Here is a 25,600-nt window from a genome sequence, read left to right on the forward strand (position 1 = left end):
CAAGCCCACGGTTAAAATTGCCCCAACATGCATTATTATTTATATTTTCTACTCCCTCCGTTCCTAAATATAAGTCTTTTTTATTAGCCACACCTAAGACAAGAATTTTTTATTAGCAGTGAACCCCACATGTCATAGACACAAAAAGTGTGGCAAGATTCCCTTAGGCAAGCCAAAGTGTGTCTAACAATTTGAGCAACTCAAGTTAGGCAAGTGTGGAAACTGTGGGAAAAATAATGTGGCAACATAAGACAAACATAGTCACAATCCAAACAGCCCCGTAAATTTTTGTGACATGCATGAAAATTTGGTTAGTTAAATTTATAGTCAAAATTTGGCAAGGTGCATCAAATCAACACATGCAAGTAGCAAAAGGGAAGTCACGACATGCATGCATGCATTGTACTCCCTCCGTTTCCAAATATAAGTCTTTTTAGAGATTGCAACAAGTGACTACATACGAAGCAAAATATGTCTACATACATCCGTATATAGTAGTCCATTTGAAATGTGTAAAAAGACTTATATCGAGTGCAATGCTTTGATGTGTTGCGTCAACTCGTACAAGACGGAGAAGTTTGATTACTACAACGCCCTCTCCCTCGCGGGCTGAGCTCCGGTGCCTTAACTGCACCCGCCTTTGGCTGCATGACAGGTGGGCCAACCACCTGTTGGGCCCACCTGTCATAGACCCAAAGGCAGGAGCAGTAAGTCAATGAAGATGCGTCCCTCCCTCGCGCATGAGCGTGGTGGCTGGCAGGACTAGTAGGAGCTTTAGCTACACGCTTCTTGACGGCGGCGAACTTGCGGATGGAGTTGACCATCACGTTGTCCATGCGAGAGGCGAAGCCGGCGTCGGCGAGGGCTACGACGCCGGCGGTCGCCAGCACCGTCTGGAAACGCTGCACGGTGCGGGGCCGCAGGCCGGCGCCTTGGATGATTTGGCACAGCCGACTGCCGCTCGCGACCATCGCCTCCATAGGTGCTTCTGGCTCCTGGTCACTTGGTCTTGGATTGGAGTGAGCAGTGTTGCACAGAGACTAAGGAGTAGATGGATTGGAGTGGTGGGGCGCCTTTATATGAGAATCCAAACTCTGTTGCATTCACATCGTGCTGGCTCTATTTTGCTTCTCCAATTAATTCCCTCCACATGTAGAGTAATTTCAGGATGCATCATTGACCGTTCAACGTCTCGGGAACCGCTACCCTCTCCCTCCTTGGCATTCAAGCACCTATGGAGGCGACTGCCGCTCGCGTCTATCGCGTGTCAGGAGACGTTCCCGTCGATGACGAGGTGCCTATGGTGACTTCATAAATTTCAAGATGAGAGTACTAGTATACTCAATATTGCGCACCGCGACCAAGGCCGAGAGGAAAACGAGAGAACTACGTATTTATTTACAGTGTAGATTCACTCATTTTGCTCCATATGTACTCCGTCTTGGTGTAGTCTAGTCACTTGTTGAAAGCTCTAGAAAGGCAAATACTCCTTTTTGGTTTACAGGGCTATACTAGCAAGTAGTACTACAATAGTGGGCTCAGATAGCAATTTTGTCTCATGCAAGAGCCTGGCTATATGCGTGCTCCAAGGTTCGCAACTGCCACGTTCGGGTTGCACTTGGCTCTTCGCCTCTTCGAGAAGACGAACAATGATGTTACTACTGCTGCTTCTACAGTATCGAATCCACTGCTGCATGTTCGAATCCACTATTGCATGTCTGTCCACCGCGAGCGGGAGGGATAAGCAAAAGCCTGTCCTCGTCTGCGAGCCACCGCGCGCATGGGCGAGGGAGAAGGCGTGTAGTAGTAAAATCAAGCTTCTCCTCATTGTACGAGTTGACACGACACATCATAGCACTGGCCCCACATGGTTGCCTCTAAACTTGGCTGAAAGACCCGCAGTGTACAATACTCCATTTGCTGCAACCTCTAACATTTACCCCACCACAAATTAAAATTTATATTCCTGTCTTGCCCAGATGAGCGTGCAAACTAGAATCACCAGGATGACAGGTAGGGCCAGAAGATTATTTTAACCAAAAAATAGAGCATGGAGCCAACCCCAACGATTTTAAGCTTACATGCACGGTACACGCTATCTTAGACTACTCTACACATGAAACTGCCACACAAGCGTCCGGGCTGCGCTTGGCTCTTTGCCTCTTCAGGAAGTCGAACAATGGCCCTGTTTGGATATTCTAACTCAGTTAGAGGTTAGAGTTAGATTCTAACCCTGAACTAACTCTAACCAAAAAGGTGTTTCGATAGCAGGGTTAGATGGAGCGCGGATACGGCGAGGCGCCTTCACGGGCGGTGCGAGAGGGAGGGAGGGAGATGACAAGAAGCTTAGAGGAAGTGAGGAGGGATCTGCCTCGAGGAAGTGCCATCTAACACCGATTGAACTGCTGCATGTCCACCGCGTACGGGAGGGAGAGCGTGTAGCGGACGAAAGCTTCTTCTAGTCCTGCCAGCCACCACGCTCATGGGCGAGGGAGGGACGCAGCTTCATTGACTTACTGCTCCGGCCTTTGCGTCCATGACAGGTGGGCCCAACAGGTCGGTGGCCCACCTATCATGCAGCCAAAGGCAGGTGCGGTTAAGGCGAGAGGGCGTTGTAGTAATCAAACTTCTCGGTCTTGTACGAGTTGACACGACACATCAAAGCACTCCACTCGATATATTTCAATTATTTGCGTTTACCGATGCATTAATTACAACGCATGCATGCATGTCGTGACTCTCCTTTTGATACTTGCATGTGTTGATTTAATGCACCTTGAAGTAGTATGAATATGTGAAGGTAAAGCTTTGCAATGCCCCGACCCTAATAAAGCGAGAGATGGTTATGCACGAGGAGGGCGAGATCATGCAGACGGAACAGGAGCCGACGATGGACCTCTCTATGGTCTCGATGGACCTCACCTTGCTCCATTGCCCCTTGTGCCTCCGCCCCTTGAAGCGTCCAGTGTATGAGGTCGAATACACCTCGTCCGTTCGGCTGATCGAGCAAGGTGCAAGTTTCTTGATTGATGTGTTGTTCGATTGATTTGTGCAGTGCAAGGGAGGGCACCTGGCTTGCGCAGACTGCCGCGTCGAGCGCCACAGGAACCAGCGGCAGTGCCAGAAGTGCGAGCGCGGCAGTGGCTTCGACGTGCTGAACATGGTGGTGGATGCCGTCCTCTCCTCAGTGAGGGTGGAGTGCCCGCACGAATGCTGTGGGCTCTACGTCACTTACCACAAGCTCGCCGATCACCAGAGCGTGTGTCCGCTCGCGCCCTCCAAATGCCCCGTGCCCGTCTGCGGCTACGAAGGCCCGCCGCCGGTGCTCTCCCACCACATCAGCACCGTGCATCCCATGCCCGTGCACAGGATCCAGTACGGCAAGGCGCTCCAGCTGCAAGTGCCACTATCGGAGCCAAGGCTCTTGCTGTTCGCGGAGGAGGACGGCCGCGCATTTTTCTTGGTCAGCGGCGTGCTCGACATCGGCGCACCTATCGCCGTGTCGGTCGTATGCATCAGAGCGGGGTCGTCCCCACTGCCGCACTACGTGGCCAAGCTGTGGGCGAACGGCTCGCCGGGGGAGCCCAAAGGCAGGACCGACGCCGTCAAGGTGGAAATGGAGGTGACAAGCAGCAGGGATCCCGGCGACGTCGCCGTGCAGGAGCTGACCTTCTTCACAGTTCCGCCCAAGCTGCTGGCCGGGGCTAAGCTGGTGTCCCTCCACATTCAGATTGACAAGCTCACGTCCTAAATGATTCTACAGTGCCTTCTGTTTATCTTAGTAATATGCTAATATAGGGGTTAGCTCGGTCTACTTTAGCTTAAGAGATGGTGGGTTTTGGTGGCGATGCAGCAATTACCTCAACATCAGATCAGCAGTGAATGTAATTTTGAACATTCAAATGGATATTTTGTGTCTGTTGGATATAAAGATCCTTTGGGTAAGAAGTAACAGCTTAAATGCTTTTTTTTGAAACATAACATCGATACTAGTATAATTTTTGTTGACATGCACTAATATTTTTGAAACGGACGTTGGGCTGTAGCTAGAAGGGCGGTTGGGACGCGGCATCGGCCCATACTGCGGTGACCCCCGATTGGTACGCACCGACTGTGGATTTTCTCCCTCGTCGATGTCGACCACGTCTATGCAGAACATTGTTCCCTTCCCCCAGTTGTGGGATCAGGCCGGATATGTGACCAGCGGTGTGGCCACCGTCGTTCTATGCTTGTGAAGAGAGCAACCCAAGCAAACAGGCTTGTAGCTTAGGCTCCACCTAGTGTATATATAGTGGTTTTGTTTCTCTCTCCATATCAACCATTTTATATTGCGTACGTGTCATTGAAGAGTGAAATGATGGTTGCTTCTTCCGACTAACTTACTGTGTGATTTGACTGCTCCTTTAGTGGCCCCTACACGTACTCCCCCTACGTGTATGCAATAGTCACACGTACACATGATCGCAAAAACGCGCGTGACACCCTAATGCATGCATGTCCAAGCACACGACAGAACACACACGGTCACGCTCAAGTGCTCAACCTACACGTGCATGCACACTGATACGTCTCCAATGTATCTATAATTTTTTATTGCTTCATGCTATATTATATTCTGTTTTGGATGTTTAATGGGCTTTATTATACACTTTTATATCATTTTTGGGACTAACCTATTAACCGGAGGCCCAGCCCAAATTGTTGTTTTTTGCCTATTTCAGTGATTCGCAGAAAAAGAATATCAAACGGAGTCCAAACGGAATGAAACCTTCGGGAACGTGATTTTCAGAACGAACGTGATACAGAGGACTTGGACCCTACGCCAAGAAAGCAACCAGGAGAGCACGAGGCAGGGGAGCACGCCTACCCCCCCAGGCGCGCCCACCACCCTCGTGGGGCCCATGTTGCTCCACCGACGTACTTCTTCCTCCTATATATACCTACGTACCCCCAAACCAACAGAAGCATCCACGAAAACCTAATTCCACCGCCGCAACCTTCTGTACCCGTGAGATCCCATCTTGGGGCCTTTTCCGGCGTCCTGCCGGAGGGGGCATTGATCATGGAGGGCTTCTACATCAACACCATAGCCTCTCCGATGATGTGTGAGTAGTTTACCTCAGACCTTCGGGTCCATAGTTATTAGCTAGATGGCTTCTTCTCTCTTTTTAGATCCCAATACCATGTTCTCCTCGATCTTCTTGGAGATCTATTTGATGTAATCTTCTTTTGCGGTGTGTTTGTTGAGACCGATGAATTGTGGGTTTATGATCAAGTTTATCTATGAACAATATTTGAATCTCCTCTGAATTCTTTTATGTATGATTGGTTATCTTTGCAAGTCTCTTTGAATTATCAGTTTGGTTTGGCCTACTAGATTGATCTTTCTTGCAATGGGAGAAGTGCTTAGCTTTGGATTCAGTCTTGCGTTGTCCTTTCCCAGTGACAGCAGGGGCAGCAAGGCACGTATTGTATTGTTGCCATCGAGGATAACAAGATGGGGTTTATATCATGTTGCATGAGTTTATCCCTCTACATCATGTCATCTTGCTTAAAGCGTTACTCCGTTCTTATGAACTTAATACTCTAGATGCATGCTGGATAGCGGTCGATGTGTGGAGTAATAGTAGTAGATGCAGGCAGGAGTCGGTCTACTTGTCCGGACGTGATGCCTAGATACATGATCATACCTAGATATTCTCATAACTATGCTCAATTCTATCAATTGCCCAACAGTAATTTGTTCACCCACCGTAATACTTATGCCCTTGAGAGAAGCCACTAGTGAAACCTATGGCCCCCGGGTCTATTTTCCACCATATTAATCTTCCAACACTTAGCTATTTCTGTCGCCGTTTATTTTTCTTTATTTTACTTTGCATCGTTATCATAAAAATACCAAAAATATATTATCTTATCATATCTATCAGATCTCACTCTCGTAAGTGACCGTTGAGGGATTGACAACCCTTTTATCGCGTTGGTTGCGAGGTTCTTGTTTGTTTGTTTGTGTAGGTGCGAGGGACTCGTGCGTGGTCTCCTACTAGATTGATACCTTGGTTCTCAAAAACTGAGGGAAATACTTACGCTACTTTACTGCATCACCCTTTCCTCTTCAAGGGAAAAGCAACGCAGTGCTCAAGAGGTAGCAAGAAGGATTCCTGGCGCCGTTCCCGGGGAGATCTATGCCAAGTCAAGTCAAGTCAAGACATACCAAGTACCCATCACAAACTCACCTCCCTCGCATTACATTATTTGCCATTTGCCTCTCGTTTTCCTCTCCCCCACTTCACCCTTGCCGTTTTATTCGCCCTCTCTTTTCCGTTCGCCTCTTTTTCGCTTGCTTCTTGTTCACTCATTTGTTGGATTGCTAGCTTGTCACGATGGCTCAAGATAATACTAAATTGTGTGACTTTACCAATACCAACAACAATGATTTTCTTAGCACTCCGATTGCTCCTCTTACCAATGCTGAGTCTTGTGAAATTGATGCTGCTTTGTTGAATCTTGTCATGAAAGATCAATTCGCCGGCCTTCCTAGTGAAGATGCCGCTACCCATCTAAATAGCTTCGTTTATTTGTGTGATATGCAAAAGAAGAAAGATGTGGACAATGATATTGTTAAATTGAAGCTATTTCCTTTTTCGCTTAGAGATCGTGCTAAAGCTTGGTTTTCGTCTTTGCCTAAAAATAGTATTGATTCATGGATTAAGTGCAAAGATGCTTTTATCTCTAAGTATTTTCCTCCTGCTAAAATCATCTCTCTTAGAAACGATATTATGAATTTTAAGCAACTTGATCATGAACATGTTGCACAAGCTTGGGAGAGGATGAAATTAATGATACGTAATTGCCCTACACATGGTTTGAATCTTTGGATGATTATACAAAAAATTTATGCCGGATTGAATTTTGCTTCTAGAAATCTTTTAGATTCGGCCGCGGGAGGCACTTTTATGGAAATCACTTTAGGAGAAGCTACTAAACTCCTAGATAATATTATGGTTAATTATTCTCAATGGCACACCGAAAGATCTACTAATAAAAAAGTGCATGCGATAGAAGAAATTAATGTTTTGAGTGGAAAGATGGATGAACTTATGAAATTATTTGCTACTAAAAGTGTTTCTTCTGATCCTAATGATATGCCTTTGTCTACTTTGATTGAGAATAATAACGAATCTATGGATGTGAATTTTGTTGGTAGGAATAATTTTGGTAACAACGCGCATAGAGGAAACTTTAATCCTAGGCCATATCCTAGTAATTCCTCTAATAATTATGGTAATTCCTACAACAACTCTTATGGAAATTTTAATAAGATGCCCTCTGAATTTGAGACTAGGGTTAAAGAGTTTATGAATTTGCAAAAGAATTTCAATGCTTTGCTTGAAGAAAAATTGCTCAAAGTTGATGAATTGGCTAGGAACGTTGATAGAATTTCTCTTGATGTTGATTCTTTGAAACTTAGATATATTCCACCTAAGCATGATATCAATGAGTCTCTCAAAGCCATGAGAATTTCCATTGATGAGTGCAAAGAAAGAACCGCTAGGATGCGTGCTAAGAAAGATTGCTTTGTGAAAGCGTGTTCTTCTAGTTTCTATGAAAATAAAGATGAAGATCTAATAGTTTTTGATGTCTCCCCTATTAAATATTTGTTTTGCAATATGAATCTTGATAATGATGGGACTGAATATGATCCACTTTTACCTATAAGGCGTTCCAAAAATTCAGAGTTTTTAGATCTTGATGCAAAAATTGGTAAAAGTGGGATTGAAGAGATCAAAACTCTAGATATTAACGAACCCACTATTTTGGATTTCAAGGAATTTAATTATGATAATTGCTCTTTGATAGATTGTATTTCCTTGTTGCAATCCGTGCTAAATTCTCCACATGCTTATAGCCAAAATAAAGCTTTTACTCCTAATGGAAACTAAGGGATATTAAGGCCTCCTTTTAATAGAGAATTGGACCAAAGCATTAGCAGTTAGTGAATACATGAACTCCTCAAACTACGGTAATCAGCGGAAAGAATCTCAATTATTATCACCTTGGGGTATGCGGATCATAACTCGTAATAGGTATCTACAAGTTGCAAGATAGGATCAAGAACACAAATATATTCATGAAAACATAATAGGTTCAGATTTGAAATCATGGCACTGGGGCCCTAGTGACAAGCATTAAGCATAGCAAAGTCATAGAAACATCAATCTCAGAACATTGTGGATACTAGGGATCAAACCCTAACAAAACTAAGTCGATTACATGATAAATCTCATCCAACCCATCACCGTCCAGCAAGCCTACGATGGAATTACTCACGTACGACGTTGAGAATCATGAAATTGGTGATGGACGAAGGTTGGTGATGATGATGGCGATGAATCCCCCTCTCCGGAGCCCTGAACGGACTCCAGATCAGCCCTCCCAATGAAGAACAGGAGGCGGCGGCGGCTGTGTATCTTAAAACGTGATGAATCCTTCTTTCTGGATTTTTTCTCCCTGAATAGGGTTATATAGAGTTGGAGTTGAGGTCGGAGGAGGTCCAGGGGGCCCATAAGCCCTCTAGGCGCACCCCAGGGGGGCGCCCCCAGGCTTGTGGCCTCTGGGTGGACCCCCTCTGGTAGCTTCTTGCGCCAGTATTTTTTATATATTCAACAAACATTCTCTGTAAATTTTCAGGTCAATCCGAGAACTTTTATTTTTGCACAAAAATAACACCATGGCAATTCTGCTGAACACAGCGTCAGTCCGGGTTAGTTCCATTCAAATCATGCCAATTAGAGTCCAAATCAAGGGCAAAAGAATTTGGAAAGTAGATACGACGGAGACGTATCAATGGTCATAAATGAAATATGATGTTCATACATTACTCAATCTCTCATATCATTACAGAAAAAGTGAATGAAAAGAAACCTACACAACTATGACATATGGGACAAAACAAATATCAATGAAGAATGCTTCAACACTCATAGGGTGTTGAATAAACATTTAAGATCCTACACCTAACATCTACTAGCGTGTATCAGCGATCTCGTCTTTTCTCTATCCAAGCTTTCGACATTTCATCAGCTAATTTATCTCTTTTCTCAGTCCATTGTGATGATGTTTCGGTGGACTAAATGACATCCTCATTTACTTGTTGCTATTGAAGGTGTAGCATGTACTCATCTAGATATTCTTCACAGGGATCAACACACATTTGTTGTCGTATTAGATTATGAATATAGCAACATGCTAAAATTATGTCAACTTGTATATCAAAAGGATAATGAGAGGGATTCCTAATGATAGCCCATCGCATCTTCAACAATCTGAAAGTCCTCTCAATCACATTTCTTGCTGATGAATGCCACATGTTAAACAATTCCTCTTTTTTGTTGGGTTTTTTTCAATCATTGAGATGGTGCCGCTGTCCTCTGTATGGAGCAAGAAACCCTTCACAGTTCTTGTATCCAGCATCGACTAGATAATAGCACCCTATGCAATAGGAACATGTGTATGGGTTTGTTAACTATGTATACAATATATACATCTAACTAATATGGACCATTTTAATATTATATCTTACCACGAGGAACCTTAAGGCCATTTGATCTTCATAAAACATCTCGAAGCACCCTCCCATCAGCCGCTGACCCTTCGCACCCTGGTAATACATAAATGAATTGCATGTCCAGCGCACATACACCAAGAACATTTGTTGCAACTTCATTCTTTCGTGAATGGAATCTTGGTTTGTCTGTTTTGGGCACATGAACTTCTACATATGTCCCATCTAAGGCGCCTAAACAATTCTATAGTAACAACAAAATGTGTTATACCATGAACAAAACTGGACCTACAACTCTTTTCTATGTTGAAATATTATTTTGATACCTTAAACCACTTCGACCTTCCATCTGCAGATGGCTAGAATTGACCGAGGCTTCTCAAGTAACACTTTCCAGAGTATTAAAACAGTGCCTAGAACTTTATCGAATTTCCCACTTACTGATTCAGGCGAACACGGGAATTCATGATGGATTGCTTGATTTTTCTCATCATGTGCAGGTATGTGAAGGAACATGGCAACCATTTATTCCACGCTCATGTGCCTAGTATCCTTTAACCCACCTATTTCTCTTACTAAAGAACATAATACTTTGAAACAACGCCTATCCATCCGAAGTTGGAAAACACATTATGTGTCGCTTAATCATATCTTGTTGTTCAAGGTTTGTGCTCGAGTAATCGGGTCATAACAAGAAGGCTGCCTAATTTGACGCATCCTACATCGACTCCTCCTAAGTAACGTTATCAAGATTTGCAACAACAGATATAAAACTATGAGTATTTTCGCTCTTCCTCGCCTCATTGTGTGCCATAAGATTATGATTTCCCGGTTTGTTGGTGGATGTGCCATGTCTGTGAACAAAATTAGATAATACTATCACATAATTAGAATTTTTCACGATTCAAGATGGTTATGTACGAGAAGAAATAAGAAATAAGATAAGATGCAATAAACACTACACAACTAAACAACAAGCAATCAGCAAGCCACACATGAGCACCCCAGAAAAATAATGCATGCAGAAAAATATCTTTTTTTTTCTAGTGAAGTACCTCCGCTGGATGTTTCTCGTTAGTGTCCGAACGAAGTCTTGGATTTGGATTACACGAAGCACTTTCATGGCCTTTATGCTTAACATAGATCTCTGCAAAGCTGTGTTTCTTTGCGAAGTTCAACATCTTAAGAACATAATTATCATCATCAACTAGATCATTTCCTTCATCAAGGCTACTGAGGGAGTCCTGGACTAAGGGGTCCTCGGGCGTCTGGCCTGTTAGCCATGGGCCAAACTGGTGGGCTAAGAAGATACAAAGACCGAAGACTCTACCTGTGTCCGGAGGGGACTCTCCTTGGCGTGGAAGGCAAGCTTGGTGACCAAATATGAAGATTCCTTTCTCTGTAACTGATTTTGTGTAACCCTAGCCTCCTCCGGTGTCTATATAAACTGGAGGGCTTAGTCCGGAAAAGGATATAGTCATACAGGCTAGACTTCTAGGGTTTAGCCATTACGATCTCGTGGTAGATCAACTCTTGTAATACTCATATTCATCAAGATCAATCAAGAAGGAAGTAGGGTATTACCTCCATAGAGAGGGCCCGAACCTGGGTAAACATTGTGTCCCCCGTCTCCTGTTACCATCATCCTTAGACGCACAGTTCGGGACCCCCTACCTGATATCCGCCGGTTTTGACACCGACATTGGCGCTTTCATCGAGAGTTCCACTGTGCCGTCCTCAAAAGGTTTGATGGCCCCTTCAATCATCGACAATGATGCTGTCCAAGGGGAAACCTTCCTCCCGGACAAATCTTCATGTTTGGCGGCTTCGCACTGCGGGCCAACTCGCTTGGCCATCTGGAGCAGATCGACAGCTACGCCCCTGGCCATCAGTTTAGATTTGGGAGCTTGAACTACGTCACGGACATCCGCAGAGACTTGATCTTCGAAGGATTCGGGACTGCGCCAGTCGCTCCCCGTCGCCATGATGAACATGACTTAAATCTGTCATCGGACCACAATCAGGAAATCGCACCTGTAACCGCTCTGGCCTTAGATCCGGAGCAGATCGTGCCATCCAAGGACGGGAAGTTCAACCCCGCCATGGAGGCCGCAGACTCTACGGCGTTGGAGCCGCACACAGACCTAACCTCGGGTGAGGCTCGTGTCACCGGAACTTCGGACTTGTTTCCGGCTATAAGTTTCGAGCCATGTGCGTCCGCATATTCGATTGCTGAATTCAGCGCCGCGGACATCTTCCAGCACTCACCTTTAGGCGATGTGCTGAACTCGTTAAAGAATCTATCTCTAGCGGAGGACTCTCAGCCGAATTACATCCGGTTTGAGCTGGAGGCTGATGATGGAGAATTTCGTTTCCCACCCACCGCCCACTTCACAGGCACTGTCGAAGACCTAACCGACACGCTCGATTACGACTCCGAAGACATCGACGGTTTGGACGACGATGCTGATGAGGAGCAGAGCCAAAACCCGTCGTTCACCAGACGTTGGACGGCCACCTCTTCGCACAACGTATACATGGTGGATACACCTAAAGAAACTAACGACGATGACAAAGATGATCCAGTCGAAGATAAGCCTCCCGGGACACAGCTCAGACGCCGGCGTCAGCAGCGCCATTCTCAGTCACATCATGCAAAAGATAGCAACATCGGCACCGGAGAAAATAATACTCCGGACGAGGCCGAAGAGAATGAGGACCCTGTCGAGGCAGCCTCCGAACAAGATGAACGGGAAAACGGGCACATTAGCCCTGACAAACAGGCCACACATGAAGACTCGGAGGACGGTAATTATCTTTCACTCTACGAGGATGAGGAGAGCCTCGGCAACGAGCATTTCGTTGTGCCTGAAGAACCCCTCGAGCAAGAGTGTTTTAAACGCCGGCTAATAGCCACTGCAAGGAGCCTGAAAAAGAAACATTAGCAGCTTCAGGCTAACCAAGACCTGCTCAACAATAGATGGACAGATATCCTAGCAGCCGAAGAATACGGCCTCAAGCGCCCAACAAAGGGTCACCCGAGGCGCATATTGCTACCTCAGTTCAAGGAGGAGGCGACGGAACCTGTACCACGCGGTCGGGATAAAGCGGCAACTGAAGCCGAACACCAGACCACTCCACCGCATCGTAAAGGCTGAGACAAACCAGCTCGAGGTTACACACATGACCTTCGGTAGGGCCTGGATAGTAAAGCAGGACATACAAGATCGATCTATAGATCGCGAGGACGTGCCTCGACACGTGACTTAATTGGATGTGACAAACCTAGCCACACCCGGGCCAAAAACCGCAGACGGACTGTAACGCCCACGATGCGGCTATATCTCCCACGTGTCGAGGCACGACTTGGAGGCATAACCGCATGGTGGTTTTGTCGCAAGAAGGGTCATCTTCACACAATCCCATGTAATGAACAAGAATGGGATAAAGAGTTGGCTTACAGTCGCCACTTCACACAATACATAAATTAAACATACATCATTCAGAGTACAATCAAGGTCCGACTACGGAACCAAAATGAAAGAAGACAACCCCAAATGCTAGATCCCCGATCGTCCCAACTGGGCTCCACTACTGATCATCAGGAAACGAAACATAGTAACGACCAAGTTCCTCATCTAACTCCCACTTGAGCTCAGTTGCGTCATCTGCACTGGTATCGTCGGCACCTGCAACTGCTTTGGTAGAATCTGTGAGTCACGAGGACTCAACAATCTCACACCCGCGAGATCAAGACTATTTAAGCTTATAGGCAGGATGGGGTAATGAGGTGGAGCTGCAGCAAGCACTAAGCATATATGGTGGCTAACATACGCAATTAAGGGCGAGAAGAGGAGCAATGCAACGGTCGCGAAGCTAGAAGTGATCAAGAAGTGATCCTGAAACCGCTTACGTTCATACATAACCCAAACCGTGTTCACTTCCCAGGCTCCGCCGAAAAGAGACCATCACGGCTACACACGCAGTTGATGTATTTTAATTAAGTCAAGTGTCAAGTTCTCTACAACCGGACATTAACAAATTCCCATCTGCCACATAACCGCGGGCACGGCTTTCGAAAGATAATACCCTGCAGGGGTGTCCCAACTTAGCCCATCACAAGCTCTCACGGTCAACGAAGGATATTCCTTCTCCCGGGAAGACCCGATCAGCCTCGGAATCCAGGTTACAAGACATTTCAACAATGGTAAAACAAGACCAGCAAGACCACCCGCTGTGCCGACAAATCCCGATAGGAGCTGCACATATCTCGTTCTTAGGGCACACCGGATGAGCCAGACGTTGGGTTGGCACAGACCCTGGTTGCCCTGGGGGCGCCGGACATCGCTCGGTATGGACAAGCACTCGAAGGAGCACTGGCCCGGGGGTTTAAATAAAGATGACCCTCGGGCTCGCGAAAACCCAAGGGAAAAGGCTTAGGTAGGCAAATGTAAAACCAAGGTTGGGCCTTGCTGGAGGAGTTTTATTCAAGGCGAACTGTCAAGGGGGTCCAATAAATCACCCAACCGCTTAAGGAACGCAAAATCAAGGAACATAACACCGGTATGACGGAAACTAGGGCGGCAAGAGTGGAACAAAACACCAGGCATAAGGCCGAGCATTCCACCCTTTACCAAATATATAGATGCATTAATTAAATAAGAGATATTGTGATAAGCCAAAATATCCATGTTCCAACATGGAACCAACTTCAACTTCACCTGCAACTAGCAACGCTATAAGAAGGGCTGAGCAAAAACTTAGCCAAACAACGGTTTGCTAGGAAAGGATGGTTAGAGGCTTGACATGGCAACATGGGAGGCATGATATAGCAAGTGGTAGGTAGCGCATCATAGCAATAGAGCGAACAACTAGCAAGCAAAGATAGAAGTGATTTCGAGGGTATGGTCATCTTGCCTGCAAGGTTCTCAGAGTTGTCGAAAGCTTGATCCTCGTAAGCGTTCTCAATAGGTTCCTCGTAAGCGTTCTCGTCTCCCGGCTCTACCCAAAGCAAGAACACAAGCAAAGGACCAACAATCAATCACGGGAAATGCACAAGCAACATGATGCAATACATGACTTGATATGCGAGATGTGATATGCAATGCATATGCGTGCTCCGGAAGGGAAAAGATGAACAAGGCATCAACTAGGCAAACCAAGTATGCCGCTGGAAAGATGAGATGATTTCGGTTGAAATCGATATAAGAATAACCGGAATCGGATGCACGGTTTGCAAATGACAAACAAAACAAGGATGGCACAAATCTGCAATTAACAGCATGATGCCACATAGTATGCAACAAGAAGCTAAGCTACTGCACTCCAACATAACAACAAAACATATGACAGTGATGTACTCAAGATTATTGACAAAACATGGACACTGAGCTACGGCTAAATCACACCAGAGCAGGATCAAACAAGCATGGCAAAAGTGCAAAAGATACTAACATGCCAGAAATAACGTCAGGAAGCCATGTTTAGAGCAAGCAAACAGCAAGCTACAGGAACATATCGTAGCAAATCAAGGCATGGCATGAATCTACTAAATGCATAGAACAAAAGTCCCTTACTGATAATGAGCCAAAAAGGCACAGAAGATATGATGGCACCCATATAAACATAGCAAGTTTTATTACCAGATTCAGACTTAAGCAGAAAACAGAGCATGACATTAACAGAATTATGAAGGCAGCTTTGCAAGCTCGATTCACTCATCACAAAGCATTGAATGACAAAACAAGCATACCAACAGCAAGAAGACATGTTCATGAAGCTAACCATGGAAAGAGCAAGTTCATAGCATGTATGGATCACTAGCAACATCCATGGCAAAATTGAATAGCATGTTAACATTCTGCCAGGAACATTTGATAGCAAAAGTAGAGCAAGATTGCGACATGCTAGCGCACTCCATAATTGCAAACAGGGGCATGGATGGATAGATCACATCTATATGTCCAAAACATCCTTACTGAACATACTCAAAAGAAGCATGGATCTCACTGTAGCAACATGGATACATGGCATCAAAATAACAGCAGGAAAAGGACTTAGCAAAATCCCAAGTCCCTGAAAATAGCAACATCACGAAGCCTAGTTTACATGCTTGTGCTAGTCACCACATAGAACACAAAAATACATGGCAAGCACCTCTGTAAAGAAGACATGGTATAGTTCAAAACACATGTAGAGCTCATGCTCATAAGATGCACACATCAAATGCAACAAAAATGACAAAACATCATAATCTGATAAGTAACAGCAGTAAACATCATATAGAACGCTTGCAACGACGATTTAGGCATCAAGATGAACTCAAACAAGCATGGAACAATGGAACAAAATGAAGAGCATCTCATGATTAACATTTTTATATATCATGCACGCAAAAGGGAGCAGTATGCAAGGAGATATGATGTGATGAACAGGGCAACATAATGTGACAGAAAAAGGACTTGGAGGAATTTCGGGGTCAACCTTGGTTCCGAATCTATGGTTTTCACGTGGATCGAGGCAAGACCGGATCGGGCCGTCGGAGAGGAGGGAGATGGCCGGAGACGGGGCGGCGCCGGCGAGGGGGCGCCGAATCCGGTGGCCGGACGGCGCGCGGCAGCGGTCGGCTGCGGCACACCGGCGCGGCGCGGGGGCGGCGACCGGGGCGGCCCGGGGGCGAAGCACCGGTGGTGATGGCCGGCGAGACGGCGCGGGCGACGGCGAGGTGGCGACGGCGCTCGGGCGCGGTCGTTCGCGGGCGGCGGCGGCGGGGAGACGGGCCACGGGGGCCGGCCTCGGGCCCGGGCGGGCCGGCGGCGCGGGAGGTGGCGGTTGCCATGTGGCGGCCTCCGGTTGTCCGCGGGCGGCGGCGGCTCCTGTCCGGCGCGGACCGGACATGTCCGGCGGCGGAGTGGGGAAGGGGCTAGGGTTTGGACTGCGAGATTTTCGGAGGGGATCACATATTTATAGGTAGAGGGAGCTAGGAGACTCCAAATGGAGTGTAGTTTTCGACCACGCGATCGTGATCCGACGACGGAGAGCATGGAGGGGGTTTAGGTGGGTTATTGGGCTGTTTTGGAGGGGTGTTGGGCTGCAAAACACAAGAGGCCTTTGCGGTTACCCGGTTAACCGTTGGAGCATCAAACGGCCTCCAAATGGAACGAAACTTGACAGGTGGTCTACCGGTGGTGTACCAAGGCCACTTGGCAAACCTCGGTCCATTCCGAGAACGTTTAACACCTGCTCACGAAAAGAGACAAGAGGGGTGCGCCGGTGCATGTGGGAGTGTCGGATTGCAAAACGGACAACGGGGAAAATGCTGGGATGCAGGAGACGAACACGTATGCGAATGCGATGCACATAATGACATGGAATGAAATGCATAACATGAACAAAATGCAAAACGAAAGACAAAAACTCAACCACGGAGGGAATATCATAACACATAGCCGAAAATGGCAAGAGTTGGAGTTACAAATATGGAAAGTCACATCCGGAGTGTTACACGGACTCTGTCTGAACTATGTCGTGACGTGGCCCAATATAGAGGCGCCGCACACCCTCTTTGCTTCACTGGCGAAGTAATGGATCATGAATTCCCACAAGGGTTTAAACCCGTAAACATCGAATCATACGATGGAACAACTGAGCCAACGGTGTGGATCGAAGATTTTCTTCTTCATATCCACATGGCCCGCGGAGATGACCTCCACGCCATCAAATACCTCCCGTTAAAACTCAAAGGACCAGCTCGGTCCTGGTTAAACAGTCTGCCGGAAAAATCTATTGGCAGCTGGGAGGACCTGGAAGACGCCTTCCGCGACAACTTCCAAGGAACATATGTCCGGCCACCAGATGCCGATGACTTAAGTCACATTGTCCAGCAGCCCGGAGAGTCAGCCAGGAAGCTCTGGACTAGGTTCTTAGTTAAAAAGAACCAAATCATCGACTGTCCGGACGCAGAGGCCCTGGCGGCCTTCAAACACAGTGTCTGGGATGAGTGCCTCGCCTGCCACCTCGGTCAAGAAAAACCAAAATCCATGACAGCCCTCACCGCTCTAATGACCCGCTTTTGCACAGGAGAAGACAGTTGGCTCGCTCGTAGAAGCAACAGCGCCAGCGATCCGAGCACTTCTGAAGTCCGAGATGGCAATGGAAAGCCACGACGCAGTAAACACGAATGTCGCAATGATAACGAACGAACACATGACACGGAGGTTAATGCAGGATTCAGCGGCCCCAAACCCGGTCGACGGAAAAAGCCATTCAAGGCAAACAGAGATGGACCATCCAATTTAGACAGGATATTGGATCGGCCTTGCCAGATTCACTGCAACCCCGATAAACCAGCTAATCACACCAACAGAAGCTGTTGGGTCTTCAAACAAGCCGACAAGCTCAATGCCGACCACAAGGGGAAGAGGCCGCCCTGTGATAGCGGGGAACAAGAGACTCCCAAACTGAAAGCCGGGGGGGGCAGAAGCTATTTCCCCCCGACGCAAACACAGTGAACATGGTATTCACGAAACACACCTCTACAGGGGAGTGCAAGAAACGCCCCCTCCGTATAGAGGATCAAGCTACGACTACTTTAGCTGAAGTACAAAGCGGTCTTATCAAACCGCATACCTGGTCGGCCATTAAGCCGCCGGTCTCCATTCATCAGGACCGATCAATTTCGGAGTTGGACTAGCAGTTCAGCTTCCGCCGCCCGCCTAATATACCTGCGAAATCTGTACCACGCATGCATAACTCTGCACTCAAAATACCATGGGCATCGGTGGAAGCACTATGTGGACGGGCCTACAAGTACACCCATAACCTCCTTACCTTTTCTTCTTTAACTACTTTTTCTTTTTTACCATAGGTGGCTCAAAGGCCGTTCATCTCACGGACTCTCTTGAAGTCCGGATTTGCAAATTCACCCAGGGGCTACTCCTGTTAAAGGAGCCCTTCCACCAAGAAAAGGCGGCGCAGACGTGCGACAGGAGGTCCAAAACAATTTTTTTGTAGACCACACTCTCTATTTTGCGAGCTTGTAAAAATGCGTGTTTCCTCAGCCGTCGACCCCTGGCATGTCAAACAGCCGGGGTGGTGGCTTTACTATTTATAAAATGATGATTGGCATATAACTCACGTTCCAGTGAACATAATCCCTATCCAGCATTCACTTTTCTCTAAAAGAACTGAATTTTTCTCCTTTGGATGTTTCACACACCTCGGCTTAAAAAATCGCCAAGGGCTCGGTATGGGAACAAATGAGTTGCCGACAAGTCCGAACAGCTTTATTGCATACTTCGGCGTCGCGAGTTTGGCCTTATATGCATCAGCTCCGAATCATGTCTTGGGTCCATAGTTGGGTTGCCCAGCTCCTGTGCTTGCTACCCTACGTTCCGCTCTATCGGCTAGGGTAGTAAAGGGAGAACTACTGCGATTGTGCTTTCGGTTCATCTGGTCAAGCACCTCAGTAGAGAAAGCCGAAAACTGACTATCATCATGCGGCGAGAGCTGGTCAACCACTCGATGACTTATCGGAATCCTCGTGATTTCCTCCGTATTATACAAAGGGCCTTCTTTTTAGGTCACATATGTAACGCACCATATTGGAATAAGCCGTATACATACCAGGGGCTATATCATAGTCCCACCATAAAACTCCTATGGCTAAGTGAAAGTGTTAACGCCCTATAGTCCGATTGCCTAGTTCACCGCATTCACACCTCCTTAATGGACCAAGACGTTGCGTTAAGAGTGATCAAATGCTTTTCCGAACACCCCCGTACTTTATACGAGGGGGCTGAAGCCGACGACTGGAAAACTTTCGGATTAAAACAAAAATGGCCGCACAGGAGGACCAAAAGTTTTAGGCGAAACTACAAAAATAGCCTTATTATAATATTGTCTTTACAAATTTGCATACATTTCACTCGAATATCATGTTTTTCGAGCATTGACCCTCTATCACGCGGGCACCCTCTAGGACATCCTCGAAATAATGCTCCGGTGCATGATGGTCCTTGCCCTTGGGTGGACCCTTCGCTGCAATATCCGTGGCCTTCATCTTCGCCCAGTATGTCTTGACATGGGCAAAGGCCATCCGTGCACCTTCAATGCACGCTGACCACTTAACGACGTCGATACGCGGCACCACATCAGCAAGTCACTGCACCAAACCAAAGTAACTATCCGGAATTGGCTCGTTCGGCCACAGTCCGATCACGGCGTCCTTTATGACAGAACCGGATAGTCTATGGAGCTCGGCTAATTGGATCATCTGTTCGTTCAGCAGCAGTGGACGTTTAAACGCACCGAATTGTGACCAGAAAAGCTTCTCCGTTGCATGGCCTTCCCGCGCTTGATAAAACCGCGCCGCATCGGAAGCACTCTTCGGCAAGTCCAATAACGGTTCTGGAGAACTCCACACTTGATTAAGCGGAGCATAATCCGGATCGCCAAACTTAGTTTGCAATAAAAAGGGCTTACCAGCTGCGATCTCCCCAGCTTGTCGGATCTCCTCCCGGGCCGCTCTAGATTCGGACCGTGCTTCTTTCTCCTCTCGTAAGGCCTTGTCAAGATCAGCCATTTTGGGTTTATTATCCTTCTTGATGAATTCACAGCGGCTACCGGCATCCTTTAGCTCACGCGCCATTGTAGATATTCTCTCCCCGCTGTCGGGTGGTAGGTGCGACATATGCCAACGGGTGGCTTATCATTGTGGGAGCCAGTAAGACATCGCCGGTGCCTGGAAACGGGATGAGGCGAAGACATGCACGCCGGCGGATCTTACCCAGGTTCGGGGCTCTCCGTGGAGATAACAACCCTAGTCCTGCTCTGCGGGGTCTCCACATGATCACTAGATCAATACAAGTAGCTACAAGTGCTCCTTGAGCTGTTTGGCTAGAGGAAGAAGAAGGGCAAGGCTAGCTCTCCTTTTCTCTCTATGTGGTGTGTGGAATTCTATGAGAACCCCCCTTGCATGGGTGTCCCGGGGGGTTTATATAGGCCTACCCCAAGGGGTACAATGGTAATCCGGCTGGGTGCGGGTCCCAGCCGTCAGTGTCTATGCTCGCTGGCTTCTCCGCCGGTCATTGGGGCCCGCCGAATGCCGGCTCCTTGGCCGACAGGCCGGCCCCACTGCTTGGGGGCTTTGTCGGCGGCTGGTTACTGTTGCCTCGCCTCTGATGACGAGGGCTTTGTCGAGGTAAGCATGGCTACAGTGCCGCCGCCTTGCGGGCTCTCACTGTAGCCTTACCTCGTCTTGTCTCCTTAATGAGGCACATGTTTCGAGGGAGGGAGGTAGCCGGCTACTGGGAGCCAGCCACGCCCCTAGCCGACTAGGGGAGGCCAGGCCGCCTTCGTGTGTCTCTCTGGCAAAAGGGGGCCCGCCGCCTGCGGGCCGTACTGGCGCCTGTTGTGGGTGATATCGAGGCCAACACGGCTACAGTGCCTCGCCTGACGGGGGATGGATGGCCCGTACGGTGCCCTGTGGCCATGCCTGTTCCGGGATTCGGGGGTAGTGGGCTGTACTGCGGCCACGCCCCGTCCTATCGCCGTTATGTGGATACAGTCTTAGTGGGTGCAGTCTTGGCCGGCTTCTGGGAGTCGGCTTTCTTCATGGCCGGCTTCCCGGAGTCGGCTATCTCGTATCTTTCTTGGGGAAGGTTTCTGAGGCTGGGTCGCCTTCTGGGAGTCGGCCCTGGGGATAGCCGGCCGGGGGAAGGCGGCCCTACGCTTTGTATGCTTGAAGGCTCGAATGGCCTGATAATTTTTCGAAGAGCCAGGGGGAGTCGGTTAGGCTACCCATGCCCATTTACTGCGACAGTAGTCCCCGAAGCTGGTTGGGCTTCGAGGCTGAGAGGAGGTCGAGAAGCTCGGTCAGCTTCTTATCTTGACGAGCCTGCAGCTGGGAGCCGGCTTCGGTTGGGCGTGCCGTCTTGGCGAAATTTTTAAAGTCGGAAGGCGGGAGTCTGTTGGCGCGTGCACCGGGCCGTGGGCCGGCCGCTCGCCGCCTGCGAACCACGTGGCATCCCTTGGCTGAAAAGAGCCTGCCAACCGACGCGCGCGACAGGGCGTCGCCACCGGCCGAGGGCCCACCACTCCCGCGCCTAGGCCCAGGCGCGGATCCTCTGTGGCCCAGAGCTGTCCGCACGTCTTCCGGCGGCGGTTTCCGCACGCCGTTAGGGCGTAATAATCGCGAGACGTGGGGGAGTGGGCGCAGTTAATCCCACGTTCCTCCCCATGCCTCGCCTCCTCGGCTTCGCCGCACGAGGCTATAAGTACGGGGAGGAGGGCAAGCGGCATTCGCTCGCACGCTCCTCTCCTCTTCGTCATCTTCTTCCTCTTGCTTTCCCTCGCAACAGCGCCTCGCCGCCGCGCCGTCCCATCGATCTTTACTCCGCCCCGCAGCTTTGCCGCCGCAGGGCCATGCTTTCTCCGCCGCCGCACTCTCCCTTGCTAGCCTCTCGCCACTATGCAGTTTGGCGGGGATTGGGACGGCTCCCTCGTCCACATGGACCACATCGAGTTCCTCCGCAAGACGCAGCGGTTGCCCGGCAAGGACCAAGTGCAGGTCCGTCTCGCGCCGGCGAAGGAGATCACGCCGGCGCCGCAGGAAGGCGAGCGGGTAGTCTTCCGCTCGCACTTCCTGCGCAGCCTCGGCTTGCCGGCGAGCACTTTCTTCCGCTCCTTCCTCGACTTCTATCAACTCCAGCCGCACCACCTCACTCCGAACACGGTGGTGCTGCTGTCCGCCTTCGTCACCTTGTGCGAAGGCTTTCTTGGCGTTCTCCCCACCCTCGAGCTCTGGGGGGAGTTCTTCCAATCTAAGCTGGGTACCCGCACGCAGGGCGTGCCGGCCCAGAGCGGCGCCTTCATCGCGATGCGGAGGCCGGCGGCCGACAACCCCTTCCCCGTCATCACGCTAATCCAGTCCTATTTCTACAAGAAGAACGTCGCCCCGCAAGGCGACTACGTCAACTTGCCGGCTTACGTAGCCGGCCCGCCGGCTGGGAGGCGGCCCCAGTGGTCCTATCAGGCCATGACGCTGTCGCAGGCTAGAGCCGCGGCCGTCGCCCGACTTCGGGTGATGATCCAGTTGGAGGTCCTGACTGGGTCGGACTTGCTGGCCGCCTTCGTCGCGTGCCGGCTGCTTCCGCTTCAAAGCCGCCCTCACCTGATCTATCAGATGAGTGGCCAACTCGATCCGAGTCGGATGTGCACCAAGGACATGCCGCACGACGAGGTGGCCCATATGGTGAATTACCTTGCGAACTGCAAGCTCTCCGCGGAGTGGTGGTTTGGCAAGGAGCCATATTCCCGTGCACATCCTCCGCCTACGGTATGTTCTCTTTTTCCCTTTCTTCTGTTAGTTTTCTCGCCGAGTTCCTCTTGGCCGACTCTGACCAGTCGACACGTCTTGGCAGACATTCTCCTTCGACCTGCAGCCGAGTCGGAGGCGGAGCGCCGATTTCTTCCCGACCGGGCGGAGCATGATCTGGAGGACCATGACTTGGGGGCGGCCGCCATGGATGAAAACACCGAGGCGGGTGGCGGCGAAGCAGGCAGCTCCGGGCATGAAGCCAGCTTCGATGACTGGCCGGATGACGACGAGGCGGAAATCCTCCTACGCCGCCAGCCGGCGTCCGGCCACGGCGCGGGTTCCTCCGCCGCGCCGCCTGCTCGGGGCGGCGGGCAGAAGCGCCGGGCCGCGTTGGGCTTGTTCGGCAGTCGGCCGAAGAAGCCCAAGGGCGGGGCGGCGGCGACCAGGCGGGATGAGGCGGTCGCGAAGGCGGCCCGCTTCCGCAAGGTGGTGAAGCAGCCGCAGACGGTGTCGGCGTAAGTGTATATTCCTTTGTACATTCCTTCTTCTTTTCTTGGTGATTTCTGAATCCTTGTCCTTTCTCAAAAATCAGGGCTCCGCTTTCGCTTGAGCGGGTTGCTGCCGCTTCCGTCGTTGGATCGCCCGGAGGATCCGGGAGCACCCGCCGCGTGGACCCCCGCGCCGAGCTTCAGGCGGCGACGGAGCGAAACGCGCTGGAGGAGCAGGAGGCAGAGGAGTTGAGGGCGGCTGCCGCCAAGGCGGTACAGGAGGAGGAGGAGGCGGCGAAGGCGCATGCCGACGCAGCGGCCAAAGCCCAAGCGGATGCTGCAGGCGCGGCAACAGCGGAGGGGGCCTTGCTCGTCACCCCTCTGCGTGTCGTGGCGCCCGAGGTCCCGGAGCCCCCCCGGAGGAAGCCGGTGGCGACCAGCCGGGGTTGGAGAGGGGGGACGACGTCGTCGTCCCGGAGAGGGAGGCGGCACCGGCCTCGCCGACTGGGCGGCTCGAGGTAGTCGGCCTAACGTGCCGCCTGCGCAACCGGCTGGGGGCGAGCCGGCCGCGAGGACGGACTTGGTGGTCCAATCGCCATCGCGCCACCGCGCGGGGAAGGCCACTTCGGACCTGCAGAAGGCCGCGGGCTCCAGCTCGTCGGCACGGGACGTGGAGGCGGCCAGCGCCAGTTCGGGGTAGACGCCGGGTGGAGGGACGGCCGTGGTGAACGTTGCAGCGCAGGAAGTTCGGAACCGGCTTCAGTCCCAGGCTGCGGCGCTGAGGAAATACAATGACGAGTTCCTTGCGACGCGAGCGGCCATTCGGGTTAGTCTTCCCGTTTTTGCTTTTTTGATCCTAATTTCTTCCGTGGGGGCGCGTAAGCGCACCCACTGGGTGTAGTCCCCGAGTTCCGAGTCGGCTGCTGAGCAGGCGGCTTGGAACTTCTTAGCTGGCTTTGTTTGCTATCTTGTTCTTATTCGCTTCTCTGCCTGACTTGCAGGACTACCACAACCTCTGCGCGGCTGCCTTCAATTCCCAGGCTCAGGAGCTGACCCAGAAGAATGCTGATCTATCTGAGAGCCGGGGTAACTGCTTGATCTTTTATCTCACGTGGGGGCGCGTCAGCGCACCCACTGGGTGTAGTCCCCGAGATTTGGGCCGACTGCTGAGCAGTCGGGTCGGATCTTTCTTGACGACTTCTTCCTTATTGCTTGTTTCTTCTCTGTCATTCCTGCAGCAGCCAAAGCCAAACTGAGGGAGCAGCTGGGTGGGGCTCAGGCCGCCCTTCGTGCTAAGGAGGCCGAGTTTGATGCCTTGGCCCAGGAGCGTGACCGCCTGGCCAAGAGGTTGGCCGACCAGAAGGAGAGTCACAAGGCGGCCCTGAAGGCGGTGCAGGACAGCGAGGCCGCCCTCCAAGCCGAATATGAGACAGAGGCGGCAAGCTGGGCCGAGGCGAGGCAGTCGTTGATCAACGGCTACGGCCAGATCAAAGACTTGGTTGACGGTAGGCCGCCCTCTTCTTCGTCCCTTGCTTGCCGCTTGCCGTTTGGCTCATTTTCTGACTTGGTGTTTTTCTCTTCTTTCTCTTTCTTTCTTGCGGAGAGTACTTCCCTGGCTACTCTACTGCCCCAACCAGGTCGTCGAGGCCCACCGCGAGGCACAAAGGCAGGCTGGCGCCGAGATCGCGCCGAACGCTCGCCGGTCGCTGGAGGAACAGCTCTTGGCGATTCAAGCCCGCCTCCAGCCGGCTCACCGCATGCTTCGCCGGCTTCAGCATGTTGGGGCGCAGGTGTTGGCCGCTATCTGGCCTGGTGAGGTGATTCCCCGCACCCCCAGTCGGACTGCCGACTGGCTGGAGGTGGCGGTCGGCCGCTTCAAGGCCTGGAAGGCTTCTGCGGCTCGGTCCGGTGCCAGGCGGGAGCTGGAGTCCGTCAAGGCCTGGTATCCCGAGCTGAGTCTGGACCAGCTGGCCACCTGGCGGCAAGAGGCTGACACGGAGTTGGAGCCGGCGCGGCCGGCTATCATCCAGCGGGCTTCGGCGATTGCCGACTACACCGACACCAGCGCCTTCGCTCCTGAGGTGGACGACAACGGCGTTGCCCAGCCGGAGGAGTGGTTCGGGCTGAACCCGGCAGATGGCGAGGACTCGGCGGAGGAGATCGACTCCAGCGACGAGGGTGAGGAGGAGGAGGAGGAGGGTGAAGACGCCGCGCCAGATGGTGGAGCGG

At 50.3% G+C, this 25,600-nt stretch overlaps 1 protein-coding gene across 1 annotated transcript; it reads left to right on the plus strand.

Moving 5' to 3' along the window:
• Positions 1–2,179: 2,179 nt before the first annotated feature.
• Positions 2,180–3,751, plus strand: LOC123165901 (uncharacterized). Its single transcript, XM_044583643.1, has 6 exons — positions 2,180–2,213; positions 2,272–2,381; positions 2,531–2,590; positions 2,807–2,974; positions 3,056–3,375; positions 3,520–3,751. The coding sequence occupies exons 1-6, from the start codon at positions 2,180–2,182 to the stop codon at positions 3,749–3,751; spliced, it is 924 nt and encodes a 307-aa protein (XP_044439578.1).
• The last annotated feature ends 21,849 nt before the right edge of the window (positions 3,752–25,600 follow it).

The sequence above is a fragment of the Triticum aestivum genome, chromosome 7D (genome assembly GCF_018294505.1).
Source record: "Triticum aestivum cultivar Chinese Spring chromosome 7D, IWGSC CS RefSeq v2.1, whole genome shotgun sequence".
NCBI classification, from domain to species: domain Eukaryota; kingdom Viridiplantae; phylum Streptophyta; class Magnoliopsida; order Poales; family Poaceae; genus Triticum; species Triticum aestivum.